General features: G+C 40.3%; 1 protein-coding gene across 4 annotated transcripts in view; it reads left to right on the top strand.

Annotated features, from left to right (window-relative positions):
- The window catches only part of SNX1 (sorting nexin 1), a 49,681-nt gene that overhangs the window by 9,433 nt on the left and 13,819 nt on the right, over positions 1 to 26,429 (top strand). For 3 of the 4 annotated variants that reach the window (XM_045581676.1, XM_036439428.2, XM_045581677.1), the window contains exons 2-5: positions 11,020 to 11,128; positions 19,929 to 20,056; positions 20,487 to 20,553; positions 24,515 to 24,558. In XM_045581676.1, the coding sequence (XP_045437632.1) occupies positions 11,020 to 11,128; positions 19,929 to 20,056; positions 20,487 to 20,553; positions 24,515 to 24,558 (348 nt within the window). Of the gene's footprint in view, positions 1 to 102; positions 151 to 11,019; positions 11,129 to 19,928; positions 20,057 to 20,486; positions 20,554 to 24,514; positions 24,559 to 26,429 lie in introns of all 4 variants that reach the window. The other variant, XM_036439437.2, reaches the window with a different exon arrangement.

Raw genomic sequence — 26,429 nt, 5'->3', positions numbered from 1 at the left:
CCAGAGCTAGAAGAAATAAATTTGCATTTTTTAATCTGTTAAATTTGTTGCAGCAGCAATAGGAACCTAATACACTGTCCCACTTCAGTCATTTTTCCCTAGAAGTAAAGATGGCAAAAGGAGCAGTATTTCATGCCAAGGTCTTCCAGGGTAATTTTTAAAGACTTCCTGACTGACCTGTTATAATCTGGGTATATCTTCTGGGGTTAATTTATGCCTAATTGTCCTTGATTTGTTATATTAGTATGATCATACAATTTCATAGATACATCTTACCTTACTAAATTATGCTAATACTAGAGGCCTGGTGCACAAAATTTGCACACTCAGTGTAGGGGGAGGGGTGTCCCTCAGCCCGGACTGCACCCTCTCACAGTCTGGCAGTCGTACATCCTTAGCACTACCACAGAGCTGGGAGAGGCTCCCGCCACCATCGCATTCTTGCCAGCCATGAGCCCAATTTCTGGCTGAGCAGCGCTCCCTCTGTGGGAGCACACTGACCACCAGAGGGCAGCTCCTGTTTGAGCATCTGTCCCCCAGTGGTCAGTGCGCATCATAGCAACTGGTCATTCTGCCGTTCGGCCAATTTGCATAATAGCCTTTTATTATTACAGGATTCTATCAGAAAATGAGTACTCTAGTTCTCCAGGCCCAGAAGCTTTTAATAGGGATTTGACCTACTGTGCAGTTGAGATTTAAAAGTACTACCCTTTTGAGGTCCCTTGAACATAATGCAAGGGTTCTATATGAAGCAAGGAACAGTTGAGCAACAGGAGGAAGAATCACAACTGGTTAACCTAAAGGGAAGTTACCCAGAATCACAGGACTTCTCAGTACTGAATGGTTATGTCAGCTCTGAGGGACAGCAAGTCCAGGTCTGTCCTTCCTCAAGCTAAGAAAATTGCATTAGCCGAAACCGGTTTGGCTCAGTGGATAGAGCATCGGCCTGCAGACTGAGGGGTCTTCGGTTCGATTCTGGTCAAGGGCATATACCTTGGTTGCAGGCACATCCCCAGTAGGAGGTGTGCGGGAGGCAGTTGATTGATGTTTCTAACTCTCTATCCCTCTCTCTATAAAAATATCAATAAAATATATTTTAAAAAAAGAAAAGAAAATTGCATTAGTAGATTGGGCCTCATGGTTTAAGACTGGTAATTGGCAAGGAATACCTGTTTGCTCTTAACACAAGTGCTCTCTTGCTGCCTGGAAGATCTTTCTAGTGCCTTTCTGAGAATTAGGACCAGGCTGTCTATGTGCTCTGTAATTATGAACAGAAGCACTTGAACTTTTTAAACAGCTTATCAGTGGAACCACCTGCTGAATTAACAGTCAAAGGGAGTCAGCAAGTGTTGGATATCCTAGCTAGGATCCTATCACTAATAGAAAGAATGCTTTCTTTATTTTACAAAAAGCTGGGGAGGGCTGAGGGAATAGGCAGGGCTAGGCTTTGGCTTTGTTAGTACATCACAGGCATACCATTTTCATTACAATATAATTTTATCTGTTGCTTGAAAAGTAGCCTCCTTCAAATACATGTAAATTTTGTGACTTATTGACTACTAAAAGGTTTTTAAAATATGGATTATAAATGTAAAGTAAAGCTTATTCTTAGAATTAATCTTGCCATTCAATTAATCATTGTGCTTCCTTCTTTCCCCCAAAATGAGCCCTTCCTAAAATTTTAACTGTTGATTCAAAATTAGCTTTTTAATATAAATTATACGTAAATACTGATTTAAAATTAGCCTTTTAATCTTAGACAAAGCATATGAAATGTGTTGTTATATTGCCTGTGTGGAAATTTATTTTGACAATAGGTATCAACATAATAATTGTGTAACTGCCTGGCCGGCGTGGCTCAGTGGTTGAATGTTTATCTGTGAACCAGGGAGTCATGGTTCGATTCTCTGTCAGGGCACATGCCTAGGTTTCGGGCTTGATCCCCAGTGTGGGTTCTGCAGGAGGCAGCTGATTTGCAGCTTTTTATACATTTGAAATTAAAGAGGGGAGTGTAAGGAAGATGGCCTGAAGGTGGGAAAAACCATTGCTGGAATTGGATTACAGGATAGTTTTTCAAGATTATGTGCTTTCTTAAAGATAGATCTCAGAGATAATCCAAGATGGCTGCACAGGTAAACACCTAGCCGCAGCCGCACACAACAATTTCAATAAAATACAACTAAAATATAAAATGGACATTACCCAGAACTACAGGAAAGTCGACTGACTGGAAATTCTACAACGAGAAGCAAGGAGAAAACCAGAAGGAAGCGCGGAGGAGCTGTAAAAGCCTAAGGTACAGGGAGACCGGTGCGCGCAGAGAGGACCGAGACAGAGAGGTGGGGCGGCTGAGTGCCTGGCAGGCATTCCCTAGCGGGAAGGAGATAAAAGCTCCAACTGTGCTGAACCCCAGACCTGACAGCGCTAAACCCCAGTTCTTGGCCAGGGAGCCAGGGCTGTGAGGCAGAATCCCAGGGGAGCGGCGAAAGGCAGAGCCCCCGGAGGCGCGCACATTGCACGCAGAGGATGGACTGTTGGCTGAGCCACGGGATTGCCCTGGTGAGAAGGAGACAAAAGCTCCAGACTTCTCTGAACGCCACCTCCAACCTCACTTCCAACTGAACTGAACCCCAGTTCTGGGCTCATTGGGGGAGAGCCTAGACTGTTTGGTAGCAGGCGAAAATCGAGGGCACCTTTCTCTCAGAGGTGCTTGCAGCGAGTACTGAAGGACCCTAAGGAATACTGACACTCAGGAGCCGCATAGGGCGTGGCTTACGGAAACCAAGCCTGTAAGTTCCACCCTGAAACTCCGCCCCATCAGGGAAGCTGCGAAAATGCTGAGGCAACGAAATAGATCACAAACGAAAGAAATGGAGGACAAAAAGCAACTGGATATAGAGTTCAAAACCACACTTATAAGGTTGTTCAAGAATCTCCTAGAAAAGGCCGATAAAATAAACGAGATCTATGAGGATATGAAAAGGGATTAACTAGAAATAATAAGGGATCAACAAGAAATAATAAGGGACCAACAAGAAACAAAGAATACATTGTCTGAAATAAAAAATATTATACAGAGTCCTAAAAACAGAATGGAAGATCGCAAGAATCAAGTCAAAGATTTGGAACATAAAGAGCCAGAAGACACTCCTCTGCAGAAGCAAGAAGGCAAGAGAATCCAGAAAGTTGAAGATAATGTAAGAAACCTCTGGGACAACTTCAAGCGAACCAACATCAGAATTATGGGGGTCCCAGAAGATGAGAGAGAGCAAGATATCGAAAACATACCGAAAGAAATAGTAACAGAAAACTTCCCCCACCTGGTGAAAGAATTAGACTTACAAGTCCAAGAAGCGCACAGAACTCCAAACAAAAGGAATCCAAAGAAGACCACACCAAGACAAATCATAATTAAAATGCCAAGAGCAAAAGACAAAGAAAGAATATTAAAAGCAGCAAGAGCAAAGCAGGTAGTTACCTATAAAGGAGCACCTATACGATTGTCAGCTGATTTCTCAACAGAAACCATTCAGGCCAGATGGAAATGGCAAGAAATATTCAAGGTGATGAATAGTAAGAACCTACAGCCAAAGATAATCTATCCAGCAAAGGTATCACTCAGAATTGAAGGCCAGATAAAGAACTTCACTAATAAAAAAAAGCTAAAGGAGTTCATCACCACCAACCAGAATTATATGAATGGTGATGGGGGTTCTTTCAGAAGAAAAAGTAAATAAAGATAAAAATTATGAACAACAAATACGTAACTATCAACAAGTGATTCTAAAAACCAAGGAAATTAAAAAAAAATCTGATGAACAATATTAACTGTTGAATATAATAGAATCAGAGGTATGGAAGGGGAGTGAACTGACGATTCTTGGAGAAAAGGGGAGAGGGGGGCGTGGGAAGAGACTGAACATAAACTGTGCACCTATGGATGAGGACAATGGGGGGTGGGGAAAGGGCAGAGGGTGGGGTGGGAACCTGGTGGAGGAGAGCAATGGAAGGGGGGGGGAAGAGGAATATTTGTAATAATATGAACAATAAAGATTTATTTAAATAAAAAGAAAAGATTATGTGCTTTCTTGAGGTGGTGGCAGGAGCCTATCCCGCCTCTGCAGCAGCACTAAAGATGACCGACTGTTGGGTTAGGCTCACTTCCTGGGCCTAAGCCATCAGTCAGACATCCCCTGAGGGCTCCCAGACTGTGAGATGGCGCAGGCGGGGTTGAGGGACAGCCCACTCACTGCACGAATTTCATGCACTGGGCCTCTAGTAAAAGGATAAAAAAGAAAGAAAAAAGTCATGGACATGAACAACAGTATGGTGATTGTATGGGTGAAGTGTGAAGGGAGGTAGAGGAGCATATAGTGGGGATAACTGGTGATGTAGGGAGACTTGACTTGAAGTGGTGGCAGGTGATAGAGAATTGTGCATCCTGTAACTGTATAATTTTATTAACCGCTGACTTCTTTCACTTAGCAGTGAACATAGGAGGATATATATATATATATATATATATATATATATATATATATATATTTTTTTTTTTTTTTTTTTTTTGACTGAGAATTGAACCATGACCTACCTCTTAGTTCATGGGATAATGAAAAGTAAGGATCTGAATTAATTTGAACCAATCTGTAATCCAGTTTCTACCTTGCTTTCTCTGACCTGCATATAATCTTCCTTACCTTCTCTCTTTAAGTCCAAATTTATGAAAAGAAACTGCAAACTATTATTCTCAGGGGCATTTGGGACTTGCTCCACCACATATGTCATCAAAAAAGCACCCCTTTTTATTCATAATTTTACCAAATTTAATTTCAGTTCATTGATTTGGATTGGCATTGGACACACTAAGCTTGTCTCTTTAGGATTGTTAAAAAGCAAAATTCAACCCAGTAAACATAAAGATCTAATTGACTTTATTGAATGATTCATGAATTGGGAAGCATCCCATCTAGTAAATAGAGGTACTCCCAGGAGTTATGCAAAGTGGAAGGGTATTAACAGCAGGAGGGTGGAGAAGGAAGTCATTAGTAAAACAAAAAAACGTATTGCTCCAGGCCAGCTTTTTTTTTTTTTTTTTTTAACTGAATTTATTGTGTAATGAAAGGCCAGACAGGTTTGGATGTTTCTTACATCAACAAAATAAAATATAAAACAAATGTGAGCAGAGATAAAGTTTGGAAGGGATACTGTACAATATGCCAGAGAGGGGTTTAATGTACATTTGTAAGAAAAGTGTACACCTAAGAAAAGTTAACTTTGCCTAGAAAAATGGGCAAAGGACATCAGGATAAGTCACAGAGGTGTTTTAGATGTTTTAGTAAACATGAGGAAACCTGGCAAAGATTTTTTAAAGGAGAAAATGCTTAATTTTGCTATAGATGCACTACTTTTGTACATTGCTGGAGGAAAAGATGGGTATATAAGCTTGTGCTACTCTTTCTGAAAGGTAGCTTGGCAGAGCCTTTGAAATTTTTATGTCCAGTAATTCTACTTAAGAGTCTATCCCGACCGCTGGCATGGCTCAAGTGGTTGAGCGTCAACCCAGGAAACAAGAGGTCACGGTTCAATTCCCAGTCATGTCACATGCTCACGTTACAGGCTCAGTGCCCAGTAGGAGACGTGCAGGAAGCAGCCGATTGAGGTCATGGTTCAATTCCTGGTGAAGACACATGCTGGGTTGCAGACTCTATCTCCAGTAGGGAGTGTGCAGGAGGCAGCCAATCAGTGATTCTCTCTCATCATTGATGTTTCTATTTCTCTCCCTCCTTCTGTGAAGTCAATATATTTATATTTTAAAAATCAACAAGTGACGCACTGGATCGTATAGATTTAACTGACATTTACAGAACATTTCACCCCAAAGCTGCAGAATATACATCCTTCTAAAGTGTGCATAGGTCATTCTCAAAGATATACCATATGTTAGGACACAAAACAAGTCTCTACAAATTTGAGAAGATTGAAGTTATGTCAGGCTTCTTGGATTAGTGGCATGAAATTAGAAATCAATTGCAATAAAAACACTCAAAAACATTCAAACATTTGGAGGCTAAATAGCATGTTATTAAACAATGAATGGGCTACCAATGAGATTAAGAAAGAAATATTAAAACTTCCTGGAAACAAATGAGAATGAACACACAACAAACCAAAATCTGTGCAACACAGCAAAAGCAATTCTGAGAGGGAAGTTCATAGCATGACACACCTACCTCAAAAACAAAATTTATTAATAACCTACCTAACCCTACAACCTAAAAAATTAGAGAACAAGAAAAGCCCAGAGTAAGTACAAGGAAGGAAATAATAAAGATCAGAAATAAATTACATAGAGACCAAAAAATAATAATAATACAAAAGATCAATGAAACCAAGAGCTGGTTCTTTGAAAAATGCTTAGATGGTAGGGGCAAACACAGAATACAAACTTTTATGTACATAGATTAGTACACATGTGTCAAACACAAGGCCCGCGGGCCAAATCCGTCCCGCCAGGCCTTGCAATGTGGCCCGCACCTCGCTGTCATCACTGCACTCCGCTGCGTTTCCATCACAATGACAGTTTATGACTGTTCAGTAAACCATTCGGCCCGAGATTTAGGCTGGATTTTAGATTTTGGCCCCTTCTCTGATTGAGTTCGACACCCCTAGATTAGTACATAGAAGAATTAGAGGAAAGATTAGGGTAGTAATTATAGTAATCCATCTATCTTCAATTACCTAAAACTTTACCCTGTTTCCCCGAAAATAAGACAGTGTCTTATATTAATTTTTTCTCCCAAAGTTGCGTTAGGTCTTATTTTCGAAGGATGTCTTATTTTCGGGGAAACACAGTATCTAGAACTCAATCCTGAGTGGTTTTTAGGATGGAGTCCCAGAGGATATCTGAGAGGGCAGGGCGGGGCGAGGATGAGCTCCCAACTCCGCCCTGCAGGGCAGAGTTATCCCTAGCCCTCACCCAACCAATCAGGGTTAGCCGAGGCAGTGACATCACCACCGACCTGAGTAAAACCTCTGGACGGGGCGAAATTCTCTCTCTTCCGCCATGCTGCTGGCGTGAGTGGGACAGAGCCCATGCTAGCATGGAAAAGGCTCTTTTGTTTATTGCATCGGACTCGGCTCCCTGGTGGTCCTTGGGGATCACGAAGTCTGGGCGTAACAATCTGAGGAGCAGTTTTCGGTTCTCATGGATGGTTGTTAGCTAGCTATTAAGGGAGCACAAGTCTGTTTTCATCACAGTTCTAGTCAAGCAATTATGGTGTAGGCTCAAAGATGGTCTGATGAAGAGAGAAAGACAGATAATTGTGCTCTAGTATTCCATCCATCTGATTCTGTCTTTTCTGAGTAGTAGAGAGATAGGCACATGGCTCCAGAAAATGTTCTTTGTCTTTAAGCTTTCAAGGTTAGATGGTAAATCAAAAATAGAAAGCTGGCTTTGTTCATATCCATATCACAGGAATGGGTTCTTCTAGAAGCTTTTTAAAATGGCTGAACTCCAACCTGTGCCCTTCTGTTGCTTCAGTATCCCTAGTGAGCTACTAGTAACTTATGCTTAAATATATTCATCCTTAATAATGAATTTTGTGTTTTAATCTCTCCTAGATTTCCATCTACAGATGACTGGTATCAGTGAGAACTGAATTAAAAAGAAATCAGATGGGAAGGGAAGGGGTGGGGGGCTTAGGAGAGGGTAAAGGGTGATAAATGGTGATGGAAGGAGACCTGACTTGGGGTGGTGAACACACAATATAATATACAGATGATGTGTTATAGAATTGTACCCCTGAAACTTGTATTAGCCAATGTCACCCCAATTTTAAAACATCAGATGGCTTTTTATGAGATCCCTCTACTGTACAAGAGCACAAAAATATTTATAGGAAATGTTTATGTAAGAAGGTGATTGGCTCTGTGTGAGGAAAAGGGAAAAGTGTGTTTTGTTTTTCTCTATTATTTGTTGTCTATGTCTCTGCTTTTTAAGATTGAAGCAGCTAGAAGTCTCTTGACAATTGGTGTAGCTTTAAGTATATACAACTAAGTGCTCATTAAATTTTATACACATAGGAAAAATTCCAGTAGAAACATTGTTTGCTAATATAAAATTAAATATTGGTAACAGTTTCTTTCCCTGAGGGTGGTCCCAGTATTGGGGTGGAGCAGTTTGCATGGCATATTCAGAGTTCTCAATAGATCTATCATTTCACTTTCCTCTTTTGGGTCAGAAATGGCCTGTTTCTAAGGAACTAAATCCCTTTGATTTGTTAAGGAAATGTTTCATAAAAGATTCTGTAAGTCAAGTCTTAACTGATTTAGCCTTAGGGTCTGACTTCAAAGCCCTGCGAAACCACACCAGGGCTTTGGAAGCCAGATCCCCAGCTTTCTGTTTCTGTCCTGCACAATCCAGCACTGTTTATTCCAGTAACTGGTCTGGGTCTCTCCCCACACTTGTTTGTGCTTGATCACTGAGCTTTTGATAAAGGCCATGGACTGACTGTATTTTCACTATGTTCCCACTAAGCTAAGCATGACTGGCTTTTATTCCCCTATTCTGACATGGGTATGTTTGAAAATTGTGTCTATGTAAGTTAAAGATGAAAAGATAAGTTATTTTAACAACAGCATGAGGAGTAAAGTGTTAAAACTTCTTTTGGCCAAAACCGGTTTGGCTCAGTGGATAGAGCGTCAGCCTGTGGACTGAAAGGTCCCGGGTTCGATTCCGGTCAAGGGCATGTACCTGGGTTGCGAGCACATCCCCAGTAGGAGGTGTGCAAGAGGCAGCTGATCGATGACTCTCTCTCATCGATGTTTCTACCTCTCTATCCCTCTCCTTTCCTCTCTGTAAAAAATCAATAATATATATATATATATATATATATATATATATATATATATATACACACACACACACACACACACACACACATATATATATATATATATATATATATATATACACACACACACACACACATATATATATATATATTAAGCCTTAAAAAAACACCAAAAAAAAACATTTCTTTTGCCTCTCCAGAGGGATCAGTAACACCCACACAACTGGGTTTCGATAAACAGTTTAGCCAAGACAACAAAGTAAGCTAGGATCAGAGGTTAAATACTGGAATCCAGTATGGGGTCCTTGTCACTAGAATGTGCCCCATCAGCATTTGAAAGAATAAAGGTCATCAACTGAGAAGGAGAAGTTGATTTAGACAGGTTCTTTTGAAAATTATCTCTGTGTACACACACCCACATCAGTATCATGTGCTTTGGAGTAGGGCATTTCAGCAAGGTTATGGTGTTAGAAATTAACTCTAAAATGTATCAGTTTGTTTCAGCTCTATGATTACTTGGGCAGCACTTACACCACTAATATTGGTTTGCTGCTTATTGAACTTGCTGACTAGTGCTCCTTTCTTCTCCTAAATAACTGTAGGAGTGACTGAAGGATGCATTAAAAGTCATTTTCATTGAATTATACACTTGAAACCTATATAATTTTATTAATCAGTGTCACCCCAAATAAATTTAAATTAAAAAAAAAAGAACCCATGAGCTCTAGTTGTTTTGACTCAGTAGATAAAACATTGGCCTGCGGACTGAAGGTTCCCAAATTTCATTCCAGTCAGGACACGTGCCCAGGTAGCTGGCTCAATTACCAGTAGGGGGTGTGCAGGAGGCAGCCAATCAATGATTATCTCTCATTATTGATCTTTCTATCTCTCTCTCCCTCTCCCTTCCTCTCTGGAATCAATAAAAAATATATTACTTAAACACACACACACACACACACACACACACACACACACACGAAACAGCACTAGCCAGTTTGGCTCAGTGGATAGAGTGTCAGCCTGCAGACTGAAGGATCCCAGGTTCGATTCTGGTCAAGGGCATGTACCTTAGTTGCAGGTTCCCCAGTTGGGGTGTGTGTAGGAGGCAACAAATTGATGTGTCTCTCTCACATCGATGTTTCCCTCAGTTTCTCCCTCTCCCTTCCACTCTCTCTAAAAATCATTTGAAAAAATATCCTCAGATGAGAATCAACAACAATAAAAATTAAATATATATATATATATATATATATATATATATATATATATATATAATTTTTTTAAGAAAGAAAAAAAAAATGATCCATAGACTTGAAGGCACAGAACCTGTCTGCAGGCTGCATTTTTTTATTTTAAAAAAATATGTTTGTTTATTTTATATATTGAGAGAAAAACATCAATTTCTTGTTCCTCTTATTTATTCACTAGAGACCTGGTGCACGTATTCATGCATGAGTGGGGTCCCTCAGGGTAGCCTGCAGAGATTGGACCCCAGCTCTCACCAGCTTGCACCCCCGGCCTTGCAACCCTGCAGCCCCGCCTGATACCCTGCCTTGGCCTGGTGCTGCCCCCTCACCTGCTCCACCATCCTGCCTGAAGGGTGATCGATCAGGGCCAGGTCCCCAGAGGCTCCCTCAATGCCTGGGAGCTGGGCAGTGGCCTACACCCCGCCACCGCCACTAGTTGCCATCTGCAGGGCAATCGGCAGGGCAATCGGGCCCCCACTTGCACCTGCCTTGGCCTGGTGCCACTTGTTTACCTACTCCACCACCCCACCACAGTCAGGCTCTCATTGAGGCCCATTGGGCTGGTAGTGCCTCCACTGCTGCCAACGACATGTCGCCAATGCCCCCCATGTTCCACGCCGCCCCCGGGAGGTCAGTGCACATCATAGCAAGCAGTCGAACTCCTGGTCAAAAGACGGCCAAAGGGGACAATTTGCTTATTAGGCTTTTATTATATAGGATTGGTTGATTCTTGTATGTGCCCTGACCAGGCATCAAACCTGCAACCTTGGCATATCAGGACAATGCTCTAATCAACTGAGTTACCCATCCAGGGCCAGAATAAATATTCTGCTAAAAAAAACAACACAGAAGTCACTTTATAGGTTTGTTTTTAATGGTACTGTCTTATTCACAGTATCTCTTCTCTTTTATTTTTTTAGAGTAACCCCCAGTATCCAAAGAGAATTACTTCCTTTCCTGTCAGCAGTGGCTCCAAAGAAAATGGAATCCATGAGGAACAAGATCAAGAGCCACAGGATCTCTTTGCAGGCAAGTATGGACTCAACACTTGTACTAGGGATCTTTTAAATTACTGAGTTAAAGTAACCTTCCCCCTTTCCTCTAAGAAAAAATACATCTACATATTGGCAGCATATCTAGGATGGTGAAGGATCCAAAACACAGTCCCTGCCATCAAGTTTCTTACAGGTTTAGGGAATAAAACATAAATATATAGTTAAGAACGTCAGTTAGACAAATTATTAAACAGTAATATAAATGTGACCAGAAGAATGATAGACTTGCTGAGGCATGGGAGCTCAGAGAGGTCAGAGATCAGACTAAAGCAGTGCTTTAGACTTTTTTTTTTTTTTTAATATATTTTATTGATTATTTTACAGAGAGGAAAGGAGAGAGATAGAGAGCTAGAAACGTTGATGAGAGAGAAACATTGACCAGCTGCCTCTTGCACACCCACTACAGGGGATGTGCCCGCAACCAATGTACATGCCCTTGATCGGAATCAAACCTGGGATCTTTCAGTCCGCAGACCAATGTTCTACCTCTGAGCCAAACTGGTTTCAGCTGGCTTTAGACTTTTATGACCAAGAAATATATTTTAGAGTCAGAAATATATTTTACTGTCATCATCTAAAATATGTATGTACTGCCCGGCTGGCATGGCACAGTGGTTAAGCATTGACCTATGAACCAGGGGGTTACAGTTTGATTTGCTGTCAGCACACATACCCTGGTTGTGGGCTCAATCCCCAGTTGGGGCATTTTGGAGGCAGCCAATCAGTGGTTCTCTCTGATTATTGATGCTTCTGTCTATCTTCCTCCTTTCCTCTGAAATTTAAAAAAAAATTAAAAAAAAAAAATATATATATATATATATATATTTTTTTTTTTTTACTAGAGACGATTGGGACCATCTCTCCCAGTCCCAATCAGGGCCAATTGGGGCCAGCCTTGGGGGGGGGGGGGGGGGATGAGGGAGGTTGGCCAGTCATGGGAGTTTGGCTGTAGGAGTGCACTGAGCATCAGGGGGCAGCTCCTGTGTTAAGCATCTGCCCCCTGGTGGTCAGTGTGTCATAGCAACCAGTTGAATAGTCATAATGGTCGCTTAGGCTTTTGTATATATACTAGTGACCAGCGCACAAAATCATGTGAGACCCAGACCCACGGGAAATCACACGAGAACCAGGACCCCAGACTCCGCCACACCATGGGACTCCCCTGAGTCCCGCTGCTCCGCGAGACCCAGAGTCAAGTCCCTCCTACCTGCACGCTCCTTGCCACACACACAGCCCCGCCCACCCACACACACCTTGCCACACACGCAACCTCCTGGTGACCTGTCTTTGGTAATTACAGTTAGGGCCACAGGGTTTTTAATATAAATCTGAACAAGTTTTATTAAATTACTTTCCCTTACAACTTTCAATACAATCTGAAATTTTTTATTATTTCTCTTAATGATATTTGCAACCCATTGAATCGATTTCACAATTAAACAAATGAGACACAATCTGTGGTTTGAAAAACACTTGCATAGCCGAAACCAGTTTGGCTCAGTGGTAGAGCGTCGGTCTGCGGACTGAAAGGTCCCGGGTTCGATTCCAACCAGGGGCATGTACAATGGTTGTGGGCACATCCCCAGTGTGGGGTGTGCAGGAGGCGGCTGGTCGATGTTTCTCTCTCATTGATGTTTCTGGCTCTCTACCTCTCTCCCTTCCTCTCTGTAAAAAATCAATAATATATATATATATATATATATATATATATATATATATATATATATATATATATATATTTTTTTTTTTTTTTTTTTTTTTAAAGAAAAAGAAAAACACTTGCATAGAATGGGGATTTCTTAATCTTGAACTGTTGAATTTTCATCCTAGGGCCAATTAAGAGCCATTGGCAGTGCTGAATATGGGCAATATAATGTTTTAGGAAGATTGATCTCGTGGATCCTATGTAATCCTATATAATAAAGAGCTAACATGCAAATGGTCATTATGCCAGGGCCAGAGGACCTGAGGCTGTGCCCCCAGCCTGGTGCCAGACCAGGGGACCTGAGGCTCCATCCCCCAACATGTAGGGCTTACAGGGGTGGGGCTGGCTAGGCCTGGGTCTTGCGCAATTTCGAGGCACACGTGAATGGGTAGGAACTTGACTGGGTCCCGCAGCGTGCCCCAGACTCTGATAGGAGGGAGATTTTTATATACATTTCCTAATTTTCTTTAATCTCTGGCACTTCTATTATTCAGAAAGGGCAAATAGCAATGTTAAAATATTTCCTCTAATTAATTCCCTTTTAATGTGCATGAATTTCATGCACTGGGCCATTAGTTATTATATAAAATGGATTGTAGTGGACAAAGATTGGAAACTTCAGAAGGTATTCACAAATTAGTTCAAGAATGAAATGACAAAGCAAAAATAAGGTGATGGAAGTAGGAAGGGAAAGATAAAAACTTTTCAAAAGAAATCAGGAGAAATCAAGATGGTGGCATAGATAAACACCTAAATTGCTCCCTCACACAACAATTTCAAAACTACAACAAAAAGACAAAATGGACATCATCAGAACCACAGGAAGGCTGGCTGGGTGGAAACTCTACAACTAGAAGGAAAAAGAAAAGCACACTGGGACTCACAGGAGCTGCGGAAGGCAGAGGTACAGAGGTGCACGCATGCAGAGGGCTGGCAACTGAGGACACGGCTGGCTCTCTCAATTGGGAGGGAGAAAAAAGCTCTCAACTGCTCTGAACTCCAGTTCCGGGCAAGATTCTAGGGTCTCAGACTCATATGGGTAGAAACTGGACTGTCTGGCAGCGGGCGAAACATGAGGGCGGCTTTCTCTCAGAAGTGCTTGTAGCAATTACCACGGGACACTGAGATCCAGGGGCCTCTTAGGGCAGGGCTGACAGGAAGCCATTGCTGTTTGCTCCACCCTGATATCCTGCCCTATGAAGCCATTGCTGTTTATTCTGCCCCATCCAAGCTGAGCACAGAGGCTTTTGCATGTGAATGGTCTGATCCTTTGAATTCTAAACTTACTTAACAAACTGCAGCTGGTTCAGTGAGACCCAGAACATCCAAAAGAAGGCCCAGGCCTGTTCCTTTGAATTCTAAACTTACTTAACAAATTGCAGCTGGGTCAGTGAGACCCAGAATATCCAAAAGAAGGCCCAAAGCTCTGCAGCAGCTTGCACTGCTTCACAACTGGGCCTCATCTGGGCACCTCCAAAACCCAAACAAAAAAGAGGAGTTTGCAGGTTTCTCCATAGCTCCAGGAAGAGGCTAAATTAGCACCTCCTTGGAGATCCAAGAGCCAGTGTACCTAGCAGTCAGAGTGAGATCATCCAGATTACAACTCCTCAGACCCATAAGAGACACACTCAGGGGCAGACTCAATGAGCATCAAAGCCCCACTGAAGCAAGTCTTGTCTCATAAGGGTGTCTCCAGGACAGAATTCCTCCCATCATAGACACAGCTGATTCTCACAGCCAATTGGCCTGGAGGCCAATTCCTCCCAGTGATAACAACAATAATCAAGGCTTAACTACAACAAGACTGTGCACACAGCCCACAAAGGGGTGTACCACGAATGTCCACCTCAGGTGACTGGGGAGGCTGAGCCACTGGGCCCTATAGGACACCTAGCACATAAAGCCACTCTATCAACACAGGGACGCAAACAAAATATGAAGACAAAAAAACAGGTCACAAATGAAAGAAATGGAGTAAAGCAAATGACTAGATATAGTGTTCAAAATCATAGTTATAAGGTTTTTCAAGAATTTTCTAGAGCTGAAACTGGTTTGGCTCAGTGGATAGAGCTTCAGACTAAAAGGTCCCAGGTTCAGTTCCAGTCAAGGGCATGTACCTTGGTTGCGGGCACATCCCCAGTAAGATGTGTGTAGGAGGCAGCTGATTGATGTTTTTCTATCATCGATGTTTCTGACTATTCCTCTCCCTTCCTCTCTGTAAAAAATCAATAAAATATTTTTTTTTAAAAAGAATTTTCTAGAAAAGGCTGATAAATTTATCAAGACCCTTGAGGATATGAAAAAGGACCAATTAGAAATTAAGCATACACTAACTGAAATTAAAAATAATATACAGAGATCCAACAGCAGACTAGAGGATCTCAAGAATCAAGTCAAAGATTTGAAATACAAAGAAGCAAAAATCATTCAACTGGAAAAGAAAAAAAGAATCCAAAAATATGAAGATAGTGTAAGGAGCCTCTGGGACAACTTCAAGCGTACCAACATCAGAATTATGGGAGTGCCAGAAGAAGAGAGAGAACAAGATACTGAAAACCTATTTGAAGAAATAATGACTGAAAATTTCCCCCACCTGGTGAAAGAAATAGACTTACAAGTATAGGAAGCACACAGAACCCCAAACAAAAGGAATCCAAAGAGGACCACACCAAGACACATCATAATTAAAATGCCAAAAGCAAAAGACAAAGAGAGAATATTAAAAGCAGCAAGAGAAAAAAAGTTAATTACCTACAAGGGAGCACCCATAGGACTGTCAGCTGATTTCTCAACAGAAAACTATGCAGGCCAGAGAGAGTGGCAAGAAATATTCAAAGTGATGAATAGCAAGAACATACAACCAAGATTACTCTACCCAGCAAAGCTATCATTCAGAATTGATGGTCAGATAAAGAGCTTCACAGATAAGAAGAAGCTAAAGGAGTTCATCACCACCAAACCAATATTATATGAAATACTGTAAGGTATTCTTTAAGGAGAGGAAGAAAAAAGAAAAAGATAAAGATAAAAATTATGAACAACAAATATGTATCTATCAATAAGTGAATCTAAAAATCAAATGAATAAAAAATCTGATGAACAGAATAAACTGGTGAATATAATAGAATCAGGGGCATAGAAAGGGAGTGGACTAACAATTCTCAGAGGGAAAGGGGAATTGGGGGTGCGGGAAGAGACTGGACAAAAATTTTACAACTATGGATGAGGACAGTGGGCGGGGGGGAGGGTAAGGGCAGAGGGTGGGGTGGGAAACGGGTGGAGGGGAGCTATGAGGGGGAAAAAGAAGAACAATTGTAATAATCTGAATAATAAAGGTTAAAAAAAAAAAAAAGATAGAGCCGAAACTGGTTTGGCTCAATGGATGGAGTGTCGGCTTGGGGACTGAAAGGTCCCCGGTTCGATTCTGGTCGAGGGTATGTACCTTGGTTGCGGGCATATCCCCAGTGGGGGGTGTGCAAGAGGTGGCTGATCGATGATTCTCTCTCATCGATGTTTCTAACTCTATCTCTCTCCCTTCCTCTCTGTACAAAATCAATAAATTATATTTAAAAAAAAAAAAGAGAGAAATCAACAATTTCTCATGTTGGTGATTGGACATACTAAGTGTCCAAAAATCAGGATTGAAAAACAGAGTTAAAGATTTTAGTCTAAGGATTGAGAAGAAAATGGTATTGTTGGAGAACTATATTCCAAAGAAGAAACTGGCTTTGAGAGGAAAGTGAGTTCAAGTTTTAGATATTTAAATCTGAAAGCAAAGGGAAATGCCCAGGAGGGGATTTGAACTGTGGTGTTCTACCTGGGATAAGAGGGAAGAACTGGAAGAACCTCTTTGTAGAGGTTGAAGCTGCTATGGGAATGGGATCCTTAAAGTAGAGAAGGGTGATGAAGGGGCAAGATGAGAGTGTGGAGGGTAAGATTCTGGGAAGACTCACTTTAGAATTCTGCTAGGAAATTTAAAAGATAAATGGGAAAAAGAGGTTAGAAGAAGGTCTCTAAAGATTCAGAATGTTTTCCAGTTCCTTTCATCTCTAAAACTTAAAGTGCACACTATTTATTCATTCTGTGAGTGATTATTTTTTGGATACAGTTTCTGGAAGAGAAATGCAAAATAATTAACTATTTTTAGATATATGACAGGTTGAAAAGAAGGTTTTTCTATCTTTGGGACCTTAACATTTATATGATCTTTCCTTATAAGAAGACCTGAAATTTTAATGCAACTGATAGCCCCAATGGTTGTATTTTATTTACATGAACATATAGAAGATCTTTAGTAGGGACATATTTATTACTAATGAGTATTCTAATTTACTTAATTCCCCTACTACTTTCATAAGTAGTTAATACCTGCCTCCCTACTAAGAAGAAAAAAAATCGTAAAATACAGAAAGGAATGCTTACAGTGAGACATTTAGTTTAGGACTTGAGTAACTTCTCAAGATGTTTTAGATATTGACTGGAAATTTAAATTATTATATATTTTCTACATGATTAGTCATTATTAGAGTATCTGTGATGTAGCCAAAGGCTTTTCCATCACTCTTATCAAGAGTACTGGGAGGAGCCCTAGCCAGTTTTGCTCAGTGGTTAGAGTGTTGGTCCTTGGCCTGAAGTGTCCCGGATTTGATTCTGGTCAAGGGCACATACCTCAGTTGCAGGCTTGATCCCCAGGACCCAACATGTGTTGGAGGCAACCAATGGATGTGTCTCTCCCACATCAGTGTTTCTTTCTGTTTCTTTCCCCTCCCTTCTACTCTCTCTAAAAAAAAATCAGTGGAGGAAATATTCTTCGATGAGAATTAACAAAACAAACAAAAAAAGAGAAAGGGGAAGAAAGAATATAGAGGAAAAAATGCATATAAGTTTTGATATATTTGTCACATGAAATTCAAGAAATGCCACAGTTCTTCAAAGAGCTCTTAATAATGTTCCAATAAGCCAAGGGTTTTAAATAAGTAGCACCTCCTGTTTCATTTCCAAACACTTTTGTTAACTTAATTATTTGTGTGGGGCCTGCATGATGTGAATATCTTAAACATACTTCAACTGGTGCTTGTTTCAGAGAATCCTGACTTCTTATATATACTTTTTTGTTTTGTACTCCCACAGCGTCAGATTGTGTACCACTCTTTTCCTGATAGGGATTGGATTCCAACAGTGTGACCACCTTATTTGTAGACATGATTCACATTTCATGATTAGAACATTGATCTAGTACTTGGTTACGTCTTATAGACCCCTGTCTCTGGTTTCATTTTAGCTCCAAATGAAAGTCTAGAAAAGAAAAAGAAACTGCTTTCTTTGAATTCCCTAAGGGCTAAAATTGAACACCTAGTGATCAAGCTAAACCCAAATGGATATTTACTTTGTTTTTTATTAAAAAGAAAAAAAAAAATCTGAGCTGTTTAGATTTTGAACTGCTAGCTCCATTGCTCTGAGTTGAAATTGCTTTTTTTAAAAATTGCCTAAAATTTTTTGATGCCTAAAAATGGTGCATAATGCTCTTTTAAAGGAATTCTCTCTAGTTCGCTTAGAGAATGGGTTGTTCTGCTCAACTGAAATTTCCCGGATAGACAAAGGCAGCTCTTAAGCACTGTTTTGTAAAACTGTCTTTATTAGAAAGATCAACAATAGTAAAAGTGTAATATGCTAATTAGACCGGACGACCTTCCAGACTAAGCTGCTGCTGTAAGGGCTGAGCCCCTTGAACAGATTTCGTGCATCTGTTAGATATTACACATCTTTTTATCTCCTTGGACCACATATATTAAACATAACCTTTGCGAGGTGATCTATAATTGTGAACAATTCTTAAATTGTGCTAAAAATGCCTGGCTGTGTGGATCTTGGTTGAACCAGGTCAGGGTTTGATTCTGGTCAGAGCACATGCCCGGGGTTGCAGGCTCCATTCCCAATAGGGGGCGTGCAGGTGGCAGCCAATCAATGATTCTCTCTCATCATTGATGTTTCTATCTCTCTTTCCCTCTCCCTTCTTTTCTCTGAAATCAAAATTATTTTAATGTGCTAAAGTAGGGGTGTCGAACTCAATCAGAGAAGGGGCCAAAATCTAAAATCCAGCCTAAATCTCGGGCCGAATGGTTTACTGAACAGTCATAAACTGTCATTGTGATGGAAACGCAGCGGAGTGCAGTGATGACAGCGCGGTGCGGGCCACATTGCAAGGCCTGGCGGGACGGATTTGGCCCGCGGGCCTTGTGTTTGACACATGTGTGCTAAAGCAACAGTACCATCATCAGGTGTGGCAAATAGTCCTTTAATAGGTGTTACTATGTTTGTATATTGGGTCCATTTTTTCTAGTTTATAGTTTTTCTTACTTTTCCTTTGATGTCATTTTTTTTTACTGTCAGTATATGTGCCTTTTCTATCATATTGGCTTATAATGTAGGTAACCAAACTTATTCTTCTTTTACAACCATTATAACAAGAATAAATAGGCCCTGGCTGGTGTGGCTCAGTTGGTTGAGCATTATCCTATACACCAAAAGGTCACCTCTTGGATTTCTGGTCAGGGCACATGCCTGGGTTGCGCGCATGCAGGAGGCAACCTATCTCATGTTGATGTTTTTCCTCTCACGTGTATGTTTCTCTCTCCCTCTTCTTTCCTCTCTCTCAAAAAAAAATCAATAAAATATATATATGATTCAAAAAGAATAAATAGGATCCATATAAGATTTTAAAGGAATATTCCTAAGAGTAAAATAAATTGGTAAACTTACTTTAGCTGTGTAGTCTTTTTAGTTGATAGCTGGTTCTTGCCTAAATTCTATGTAAGAGGGGGTAGCCAAGTAGTCCTATTTATAAATGAGAGATGTGGCTCTATTAAGCTTGTGCTAGAAGAATACTTTCCTTACCATCTTCCCCTTTTATACATGTAAAAATTTCATGATTCTTATTCTCTTAGTCTGAGAACCTCTGAGTATTGAGAGTGGTTGTTCTTATTCTTGTCACAGCCTATTGAACTGAAGTTTAACCATTAAAGACCCATTATTAACTTTCACTATAAAATATTAACTACAATATTTTTAGATGCCACGGTGGAGCTATCACTGGACAGCACACAGAATAATCAGAAGAAGGTGCCAGCAAAAACACTCATATCTCCTCCTCCACAGGAAGCCACAAATTCTTCTAAGCCCCAGCAAAGCTACGAGGAGGTGAGAATGTATTTTGTGTGTGTGTGTGTGTGTGTGTGTGTGTGTGTGTGTGTGTGTGTGTTTAGAACTATATTGCCAGTCTGAAGTTGAGTTTTACCCTGAGTAAATATTTAGTGTCTGAAGCTCCCATATTCAAGAGTATAGACTCTTCATTCCCTCCTTAGCCTGACAGAGGCAAACTTTCCAAAATCTAGCAATTATTCATTATGATCAAAATAGGCATTAAGATAATAGATATAACAAAGACCTGTGAACAACCTCCCAACTTAAAATTGTGGAAATTGGTTCATTGGTATTGTTGGGAATGGACAACTAAACGCTGGTACATAGAAGGATAAATCTTTATGTCATATTAATACAATATTAATACAGGGTAAAATTAATAGCCTTTTTTTTATATCAAGTCTCATGAATGTTTTCTCTTTAAAAGCTAGAAGAAGAAGAACAGGAAGACCAATTTGATTTGACAGTCGGTATAACTGATCCTGAGAAGATAGGTAAGTGTACTTGGGACTCCTTGTGACGTTAGGATGTGGCTGTGGGAAGAATAGTTAGCTTATTTCTAGATAGTTAAGTCCAGAACTGAATTAGCCATTGTAAAGTACTTCCTCATTATCTTTCCTGTAAAATTATACTCCTTATTATACTTCTTCTTAGGCCAGAAATGTAATTTACCCAGTACTTTACTTAGGTTTTTCTTGGCTTTAGGCACGAAAATCAGAGACTTCAAATACTCTTAGAATCCCTTTTTAAAAATTCAGACATCTCCTTCTCCCACTGAGTTAATTAAATCATTTTATTCCCTATAGCGTTCATAAATCTCATTTAAACACCAAAAAAGACACATGATCTATACTTTGGGGATATTGACTTTGTTTTTTCCTTCAAGCAGTTTGGAATTCTTGGTACAGACCATTTATCATGTACTCTTGATGTCCTAATGAAGTGGGGAGGTCTGCATCTCTCTATTTTAGGTAAAGAGTAAAAGACCCAGGTTGAATCTTGGTCAAATTGAAATTAAATTTTCAAGAAACACAATACTTAACTTTGGCAGAAGTTGGATTTTTAGAATAACCTCTCCCTGTCCCAAGCTTGTGAAAGCTATTATTGAGCAGAGAGCAACAGGCCTCAACTTCCCTTGTTCCAGGTGTATCCCTAAAGAAGATGCTATTCGCAGAGCCTTATCCTTCTAACTGCCAGTTAAATAGGAAAATGTAATTTCCAATCTTTGTCTATGCTGAATTAGAAACAGGAATTTATAAAATCTAGTTAGACTTCACACTAAAACAGTTTGTCGTTAAAATGTTGAGTTTTACTTTTCCTAGACTGTTGCACTGGTAAGATATTTATGAACATCTTACACACTTCACTCTCCAACAACAGAGGAAATTCAAGACCAATTGTAGCTTTCCTGTCAGGTCACAATGTGATCCATGGCCAAGCTGGGACCGGGACTTGTGGTTACATGTTTAGAATTCTCTCTTGCCTCTCTGATGTTTATGAATATTCTATAAGCACATTGGTTTTAAGGTAGTTATGAGCTGCTTAAAATACTTGTAGAATAAGATAAACAAATTTTGAGTAAATAATACTACTTGTTTTAATATTTAGAAGTCCTAATGTTTGAATCAGAAGCGGAAGGGAGTATATCAGTTTCCTAGAGTTTCTGTAACATAATACGATAAACAGGTGACTTAAAGCAATAGAAGTAAATTCTCTGAGTTCTGGAGGGCAAAAGTCTAAAGTCATGGAGTTGGTGAGGCCATTCTCCTTTTGCAGGGAAGGACTGTTCCATGCTCTCTCCTCGCTCTAGGAGCCTCGAACATTCCTTGGCTAGGGAATGCATTACTCCAATCTCTGCCTTCGTTGTCACATGGCATTCTTTCTGGCCATCATTTTTTTCACATCACATCATTTTTCACATCACATCAGTTTTCACATCATTTTCCCTTAATGTGTGTCTGTTTCTATGTCCAAATTTCCCTTTATTATAAGGACATCAGTCATATTGGATTAGGGCCCAGCCTATGGACCTTATTTTCACTTGATTAATTCTATAAAGACCTATTTCCAAATAAGGTCACATTCTGAAATACTGGGATTTAGGACTTTCCCTATATCTTTTTCAGGGGAACACAATTCAACCCATTTTTTAAACATAGAATGGATCAGATTTATTTAAATACAAGTCACTTTTGAGGATAAGTCTTCATCTCTTTAGGTTGGTGCCAAGAACCAACTGCTTAAAGCATTTTCATATTCAAGGCCTGATCTTATTGGAACACCTTTTATTTGTGTGGGCTGTTTATTCAACATGAGGTTCTCATTTCCACATACATTAAATCAAATTAGAATCCTGCTTCTATCGGGACATGCTTTTTCAGTCTTGGTAATTTGCATATGCCATCTTCAACTTTCTGAAATTATTTAGGAAATTAACATAAATTTAAAACTACTGATTTGCTAGCCCATTTCTATATCTTGTGAGTTCTCTGTGTACATGCAAGTATTTCTCTTTCCCTACACATTTCCTCAATGAGAGCAGATGATATGTAGGCAAAGTGTCTGAAGATCCTGCTTTGCTACTGTGGGGTTTTTTTTTGTGTGTGTGTGTGTGAGTGTTAATCCTCACCAGAGGATATTTTTCCATTGATTTTTAGAGATAGTGGAAGGGAGGGGGAGAGACAAAGAGAAAAACATTGATGTGAGAGGGACATAGACCGGTTGCCTCTCGCATGCACCCCAACCAGGGCCAGGAATTGAGCCTCCAATCAAGGTATGTACCCCTAACCAGAATCAAACCCCAGACCCTTCGGTACATAGGCCGACACTATCCTCTGAGCCAAACTGGCCAGGGCTGCTACTGTGTTTTTTGTATATGTGCACTTAGACTTTTCTTAATTGAAGGCAGTAGATTATGGGATTGACCTTTTGGATATTTGACTGTGACTAAACTGTGAATGAAATTTTTAAGACTTTTTCTATAAAATAAATCTAGATATCTTTTTCCTTTTATCAGTGATAAGCATCCTTAGTGATATTAAGCAATACAGTATGAGTGGTTTAGAAGAGAACTAACAGCAATAATCAGTATAGCCAAAACCGGTTTGGCTTAGTGGATAGAGCATCAGCCTGTGGACTGAGAGGTCCCGGGTTCAATTCCGGTCAGGGGCATGTACCTTGGTTGCTGGCACATCCCCAGTGGGGGGTATGCGGGAGGCAGCTGATCAATGTCTCTCTCACATAGATGTTTCTAACGTTCTATCTCTCTCCCTTCCTCTCTGTAAGAAATCAATAAAATATATATATATATATATATATATATAGATATATATATATATATATATATATTTTAGAAATAATAAGTATAAAGTAATTTTTAAAGTTGAGTATATGATTTCCATTTTATACATACTCTTATTAGGGGCTGGCAAGATGGAGAAGGCAAGCCCTCTATTCCTATATAGGTACACAGCTTCTTTGTGTACTTTCCCAGCCATCTCACTGAAACCAAGTTGTGACCCTGCTGATCCAGTACTGCACCTTCTTCCCCTGGGCCTTTACCCCACAACCAGTTTAGAAGGTTAAGCAAGTAGTAATTGTTGACCTGGGTTTCCTGTTTGGTGTGGGGGGGAAATCAAGGGGTAGGAAGGAAAGCAACAAAATCAACACCAAACACCAGAGTCCAGCCCCAAGCATCAGAGCTGTCTCTGTCTACAGTCCAATGTATGTCTTTTCAGTGCTCAGGGAGTCAATGGTGCCTTTATGTCCCTCAGTGGCCTAGGTCAGGACACTAATAAAGAGAAAAACAATTGCTTGAATCCCAAATTATTTAACAGTCAAAGGCTGTTTCAGAAAAACAATTCCTCCAGGAAAGAGATTTGTATGACATCAGGCAGCTGAAGCCTCTTCCGGCCAGGCCCTTTGCTCTGGGTGAACATGTTAGATGAGAGAGGTCAATGTCCCCCAGCACCAATGGAGGCGGCCGTGACAGTATTTCTGAAAGAGCAAACCAAGCCCAGAGCTAGCTTAGGGTAGAACTACTTGTTTCCTTTTACATCAGTTGCTTCCTTTGCCTCCTTCTGTTTTATACAGCAAGAGAATTGTTTGGTTTTAGACAGATGTGTGCAACCAGCCAAATATTGGCATGATAACAACTGATGGATTGTCAGTATCCAGTGCTGCTTTGTGGAGGGCATAAATGGCTTTGAACAGGGGACCGACTCTTGTCTAACTCAAACTGGGGTCCAGCCAGCATCCATGGGCATGAAATGCATGAAGGCCCTGAGGCAAAGTAGGAATTGAATTAAGAATAGTATACAACAAAGCTTAGATATGAAAATAAGTTTCCCTTCTTATATAGGACTCCTGTAGCTTATGATTCCTGGTTAAATGTTAACAAGATTAGCACTGTTTTGGTTTACAGAATAATCCTCTTGCTTTCTTATTCTCCCACAGGGGATGGTATGAACGCCTATGTAGCCTACAAAGTCACAACACAGGTGAGTCTAAGTGATCCTTCTGATGGCTTCTTTAATAGACTTGGGTGCTTATACCAAGAAGGTCATCATTCAGATTATTTCTGGGTATTTGTTTAGTTTCTTTACCAAAATCTTCCTTCGAGTTTCCTCAAGGTGGAGCAAGCCTACATCCTCTTGGTAATCTCATCTGAACCTTTCCACTTTTCTTCCAGAGAACTAACATTTCAGTGTGAAACTTTATAAGTTTTACTAGGACATGTAGTGCATCTGATATAGTCCTGTCCCCCTGAGGAACTATGTGGCTTAGAGCTAGTTTGGTGGATTGCCCCAAACTATATATCACCTGTTTAAAAATGGTCACTTCTTCTCAGGTTTGCTATGTGGAACTTCTTTTAATAATTTCCCTAACCTTTTGCCCTTAGGTCTGGTCTTCCTTTTTTATATAATCTTAAAGCATACAAAACTTAAACAATGTTGTATGCATGTTATGAAGCATAAAATATGAAGCCCTGAACCTACCATCATTCTTAAGATGAGTACCATTGAATCCCACCTGTGTCTATCTCTGTCATATCCCTGCCTCACACCTTAGAGATGACTACTCTCCTGAGTTGTCGCTCCTTTATTTAAAAAAAAGTCTTCATATGTGTATCCCTAAACAATATACTGTTTTGCTCTGTTCTTGATTTTCATAAAAATGGCATCATGCTGAAAATACCGTATTTTCCGGCGTATAAGACGACCCCCTAATTTTACAGTTAAAACATAGGTTTAGGCCTATATTCGCTGTATAAGACTACCCCCCACTTCCGAGGCAACACCAGTTCTTTTTTTAATAGACCGCCTGTGTTCTAGTAAAAAGCCTGCTCAGATTGGCCAGAGTCAGAGAGGTGGTCTATTAAAAAAAGAACTGGTGTTGCCTTGGAAGTGGGGGGTAGTCTTATACAGCGAATATAGGCCTAAACCTATGTTTTAACTGTAAAATTAGGGGGTCGTCTTATACGCCGGAAAATATGGTAGTGCTTGTTTTACTAGCATTGTTTCTCAACCCATCCATGTTATGTGTAGTTACAGTTACTTTATTGTGTGATTATAGCATAACATACTTAATCTATTTTTATGTTGTGAACTAGAGGCCCAGTGCATGAATTAGTGCATGGGTGGGGTCCCTAGGCCTGGCCAGCTGTCAGGGCCAATTTGGGCCAGGTCATTAGGGGCCTGCTGACTGGGGCAGGGATTGGGGGAGGGACCATGGGAGGACTGGCTGTGGGAGTTTGGCTGTGGGAGCACACTGCCTATCAGGGTATAGACACTCAACACAGGAGCTGCCCCCTGGTGGTCATTCAGTCGTAATGGTCACTTAGACTTATATAGATATAGATATATAGATATATAGATAAAGATATTTGGCATATTTGCTGTTTTTATAGTTATGAATTATGAACATTCTTGCATAGTCTCCTAGTATAAGCATAGAAGAGTTTCTGTAGAGTATAGAGCCAGTTCTCCTAGGTCATGCAAATTTTGGGAAGGAATACAGCTTAGTCTTTGCACCAATTAATACTCCCATTGGCAGGGTGTAAAAGTTCCTATTGATACACTTTCTTGTTAATCACTGGCAAGGCCAATCTCCTTAAAGTTTGCCTATCTGGTGAGTATTCAATGATCTCCCATTATCATGCAGGCCTAGTCTTTTTTACTAGAAGTCTACTTTATGTTGGCTCTCTGCTACTTGATTCTCTGTCCCCTATAAATTCTATATCATGTGACACCTAGGGGTTAAAATGTCTGCAGCATTGACATTTCATCTGATCCTCCCCCTTAGAAGCACTGTTTAGTCCATATTTAGTTTGGTGGCTTTAATTCTAGCAGCTAACACCCTTAATAAGTCA

This window comes from Pipistrellus kuhlii, unplaced genomic scaffold (genome assembly GCF_014108245.1).
Source record: "Pipistrellus kuhlii isolate mPipKuh1 unplaced genomic scaffold, mPipKuh1.p scaffold_m20_p_1, whole genome shotgun sequence".
NCBI classification, from domain to species: domain Eukaryota; kingdom Metazoa; phylum Chordata; class Mammalia; order Chiroptera; family Vespertilionidae; genus Pipistrellus; species Pipistrellus kuhlii.
The sequence above is the reverse complement of the archived record's forward strand: the minus strand, read 5'-3'. Positions and strand labels throughout refer to the sequence as shown.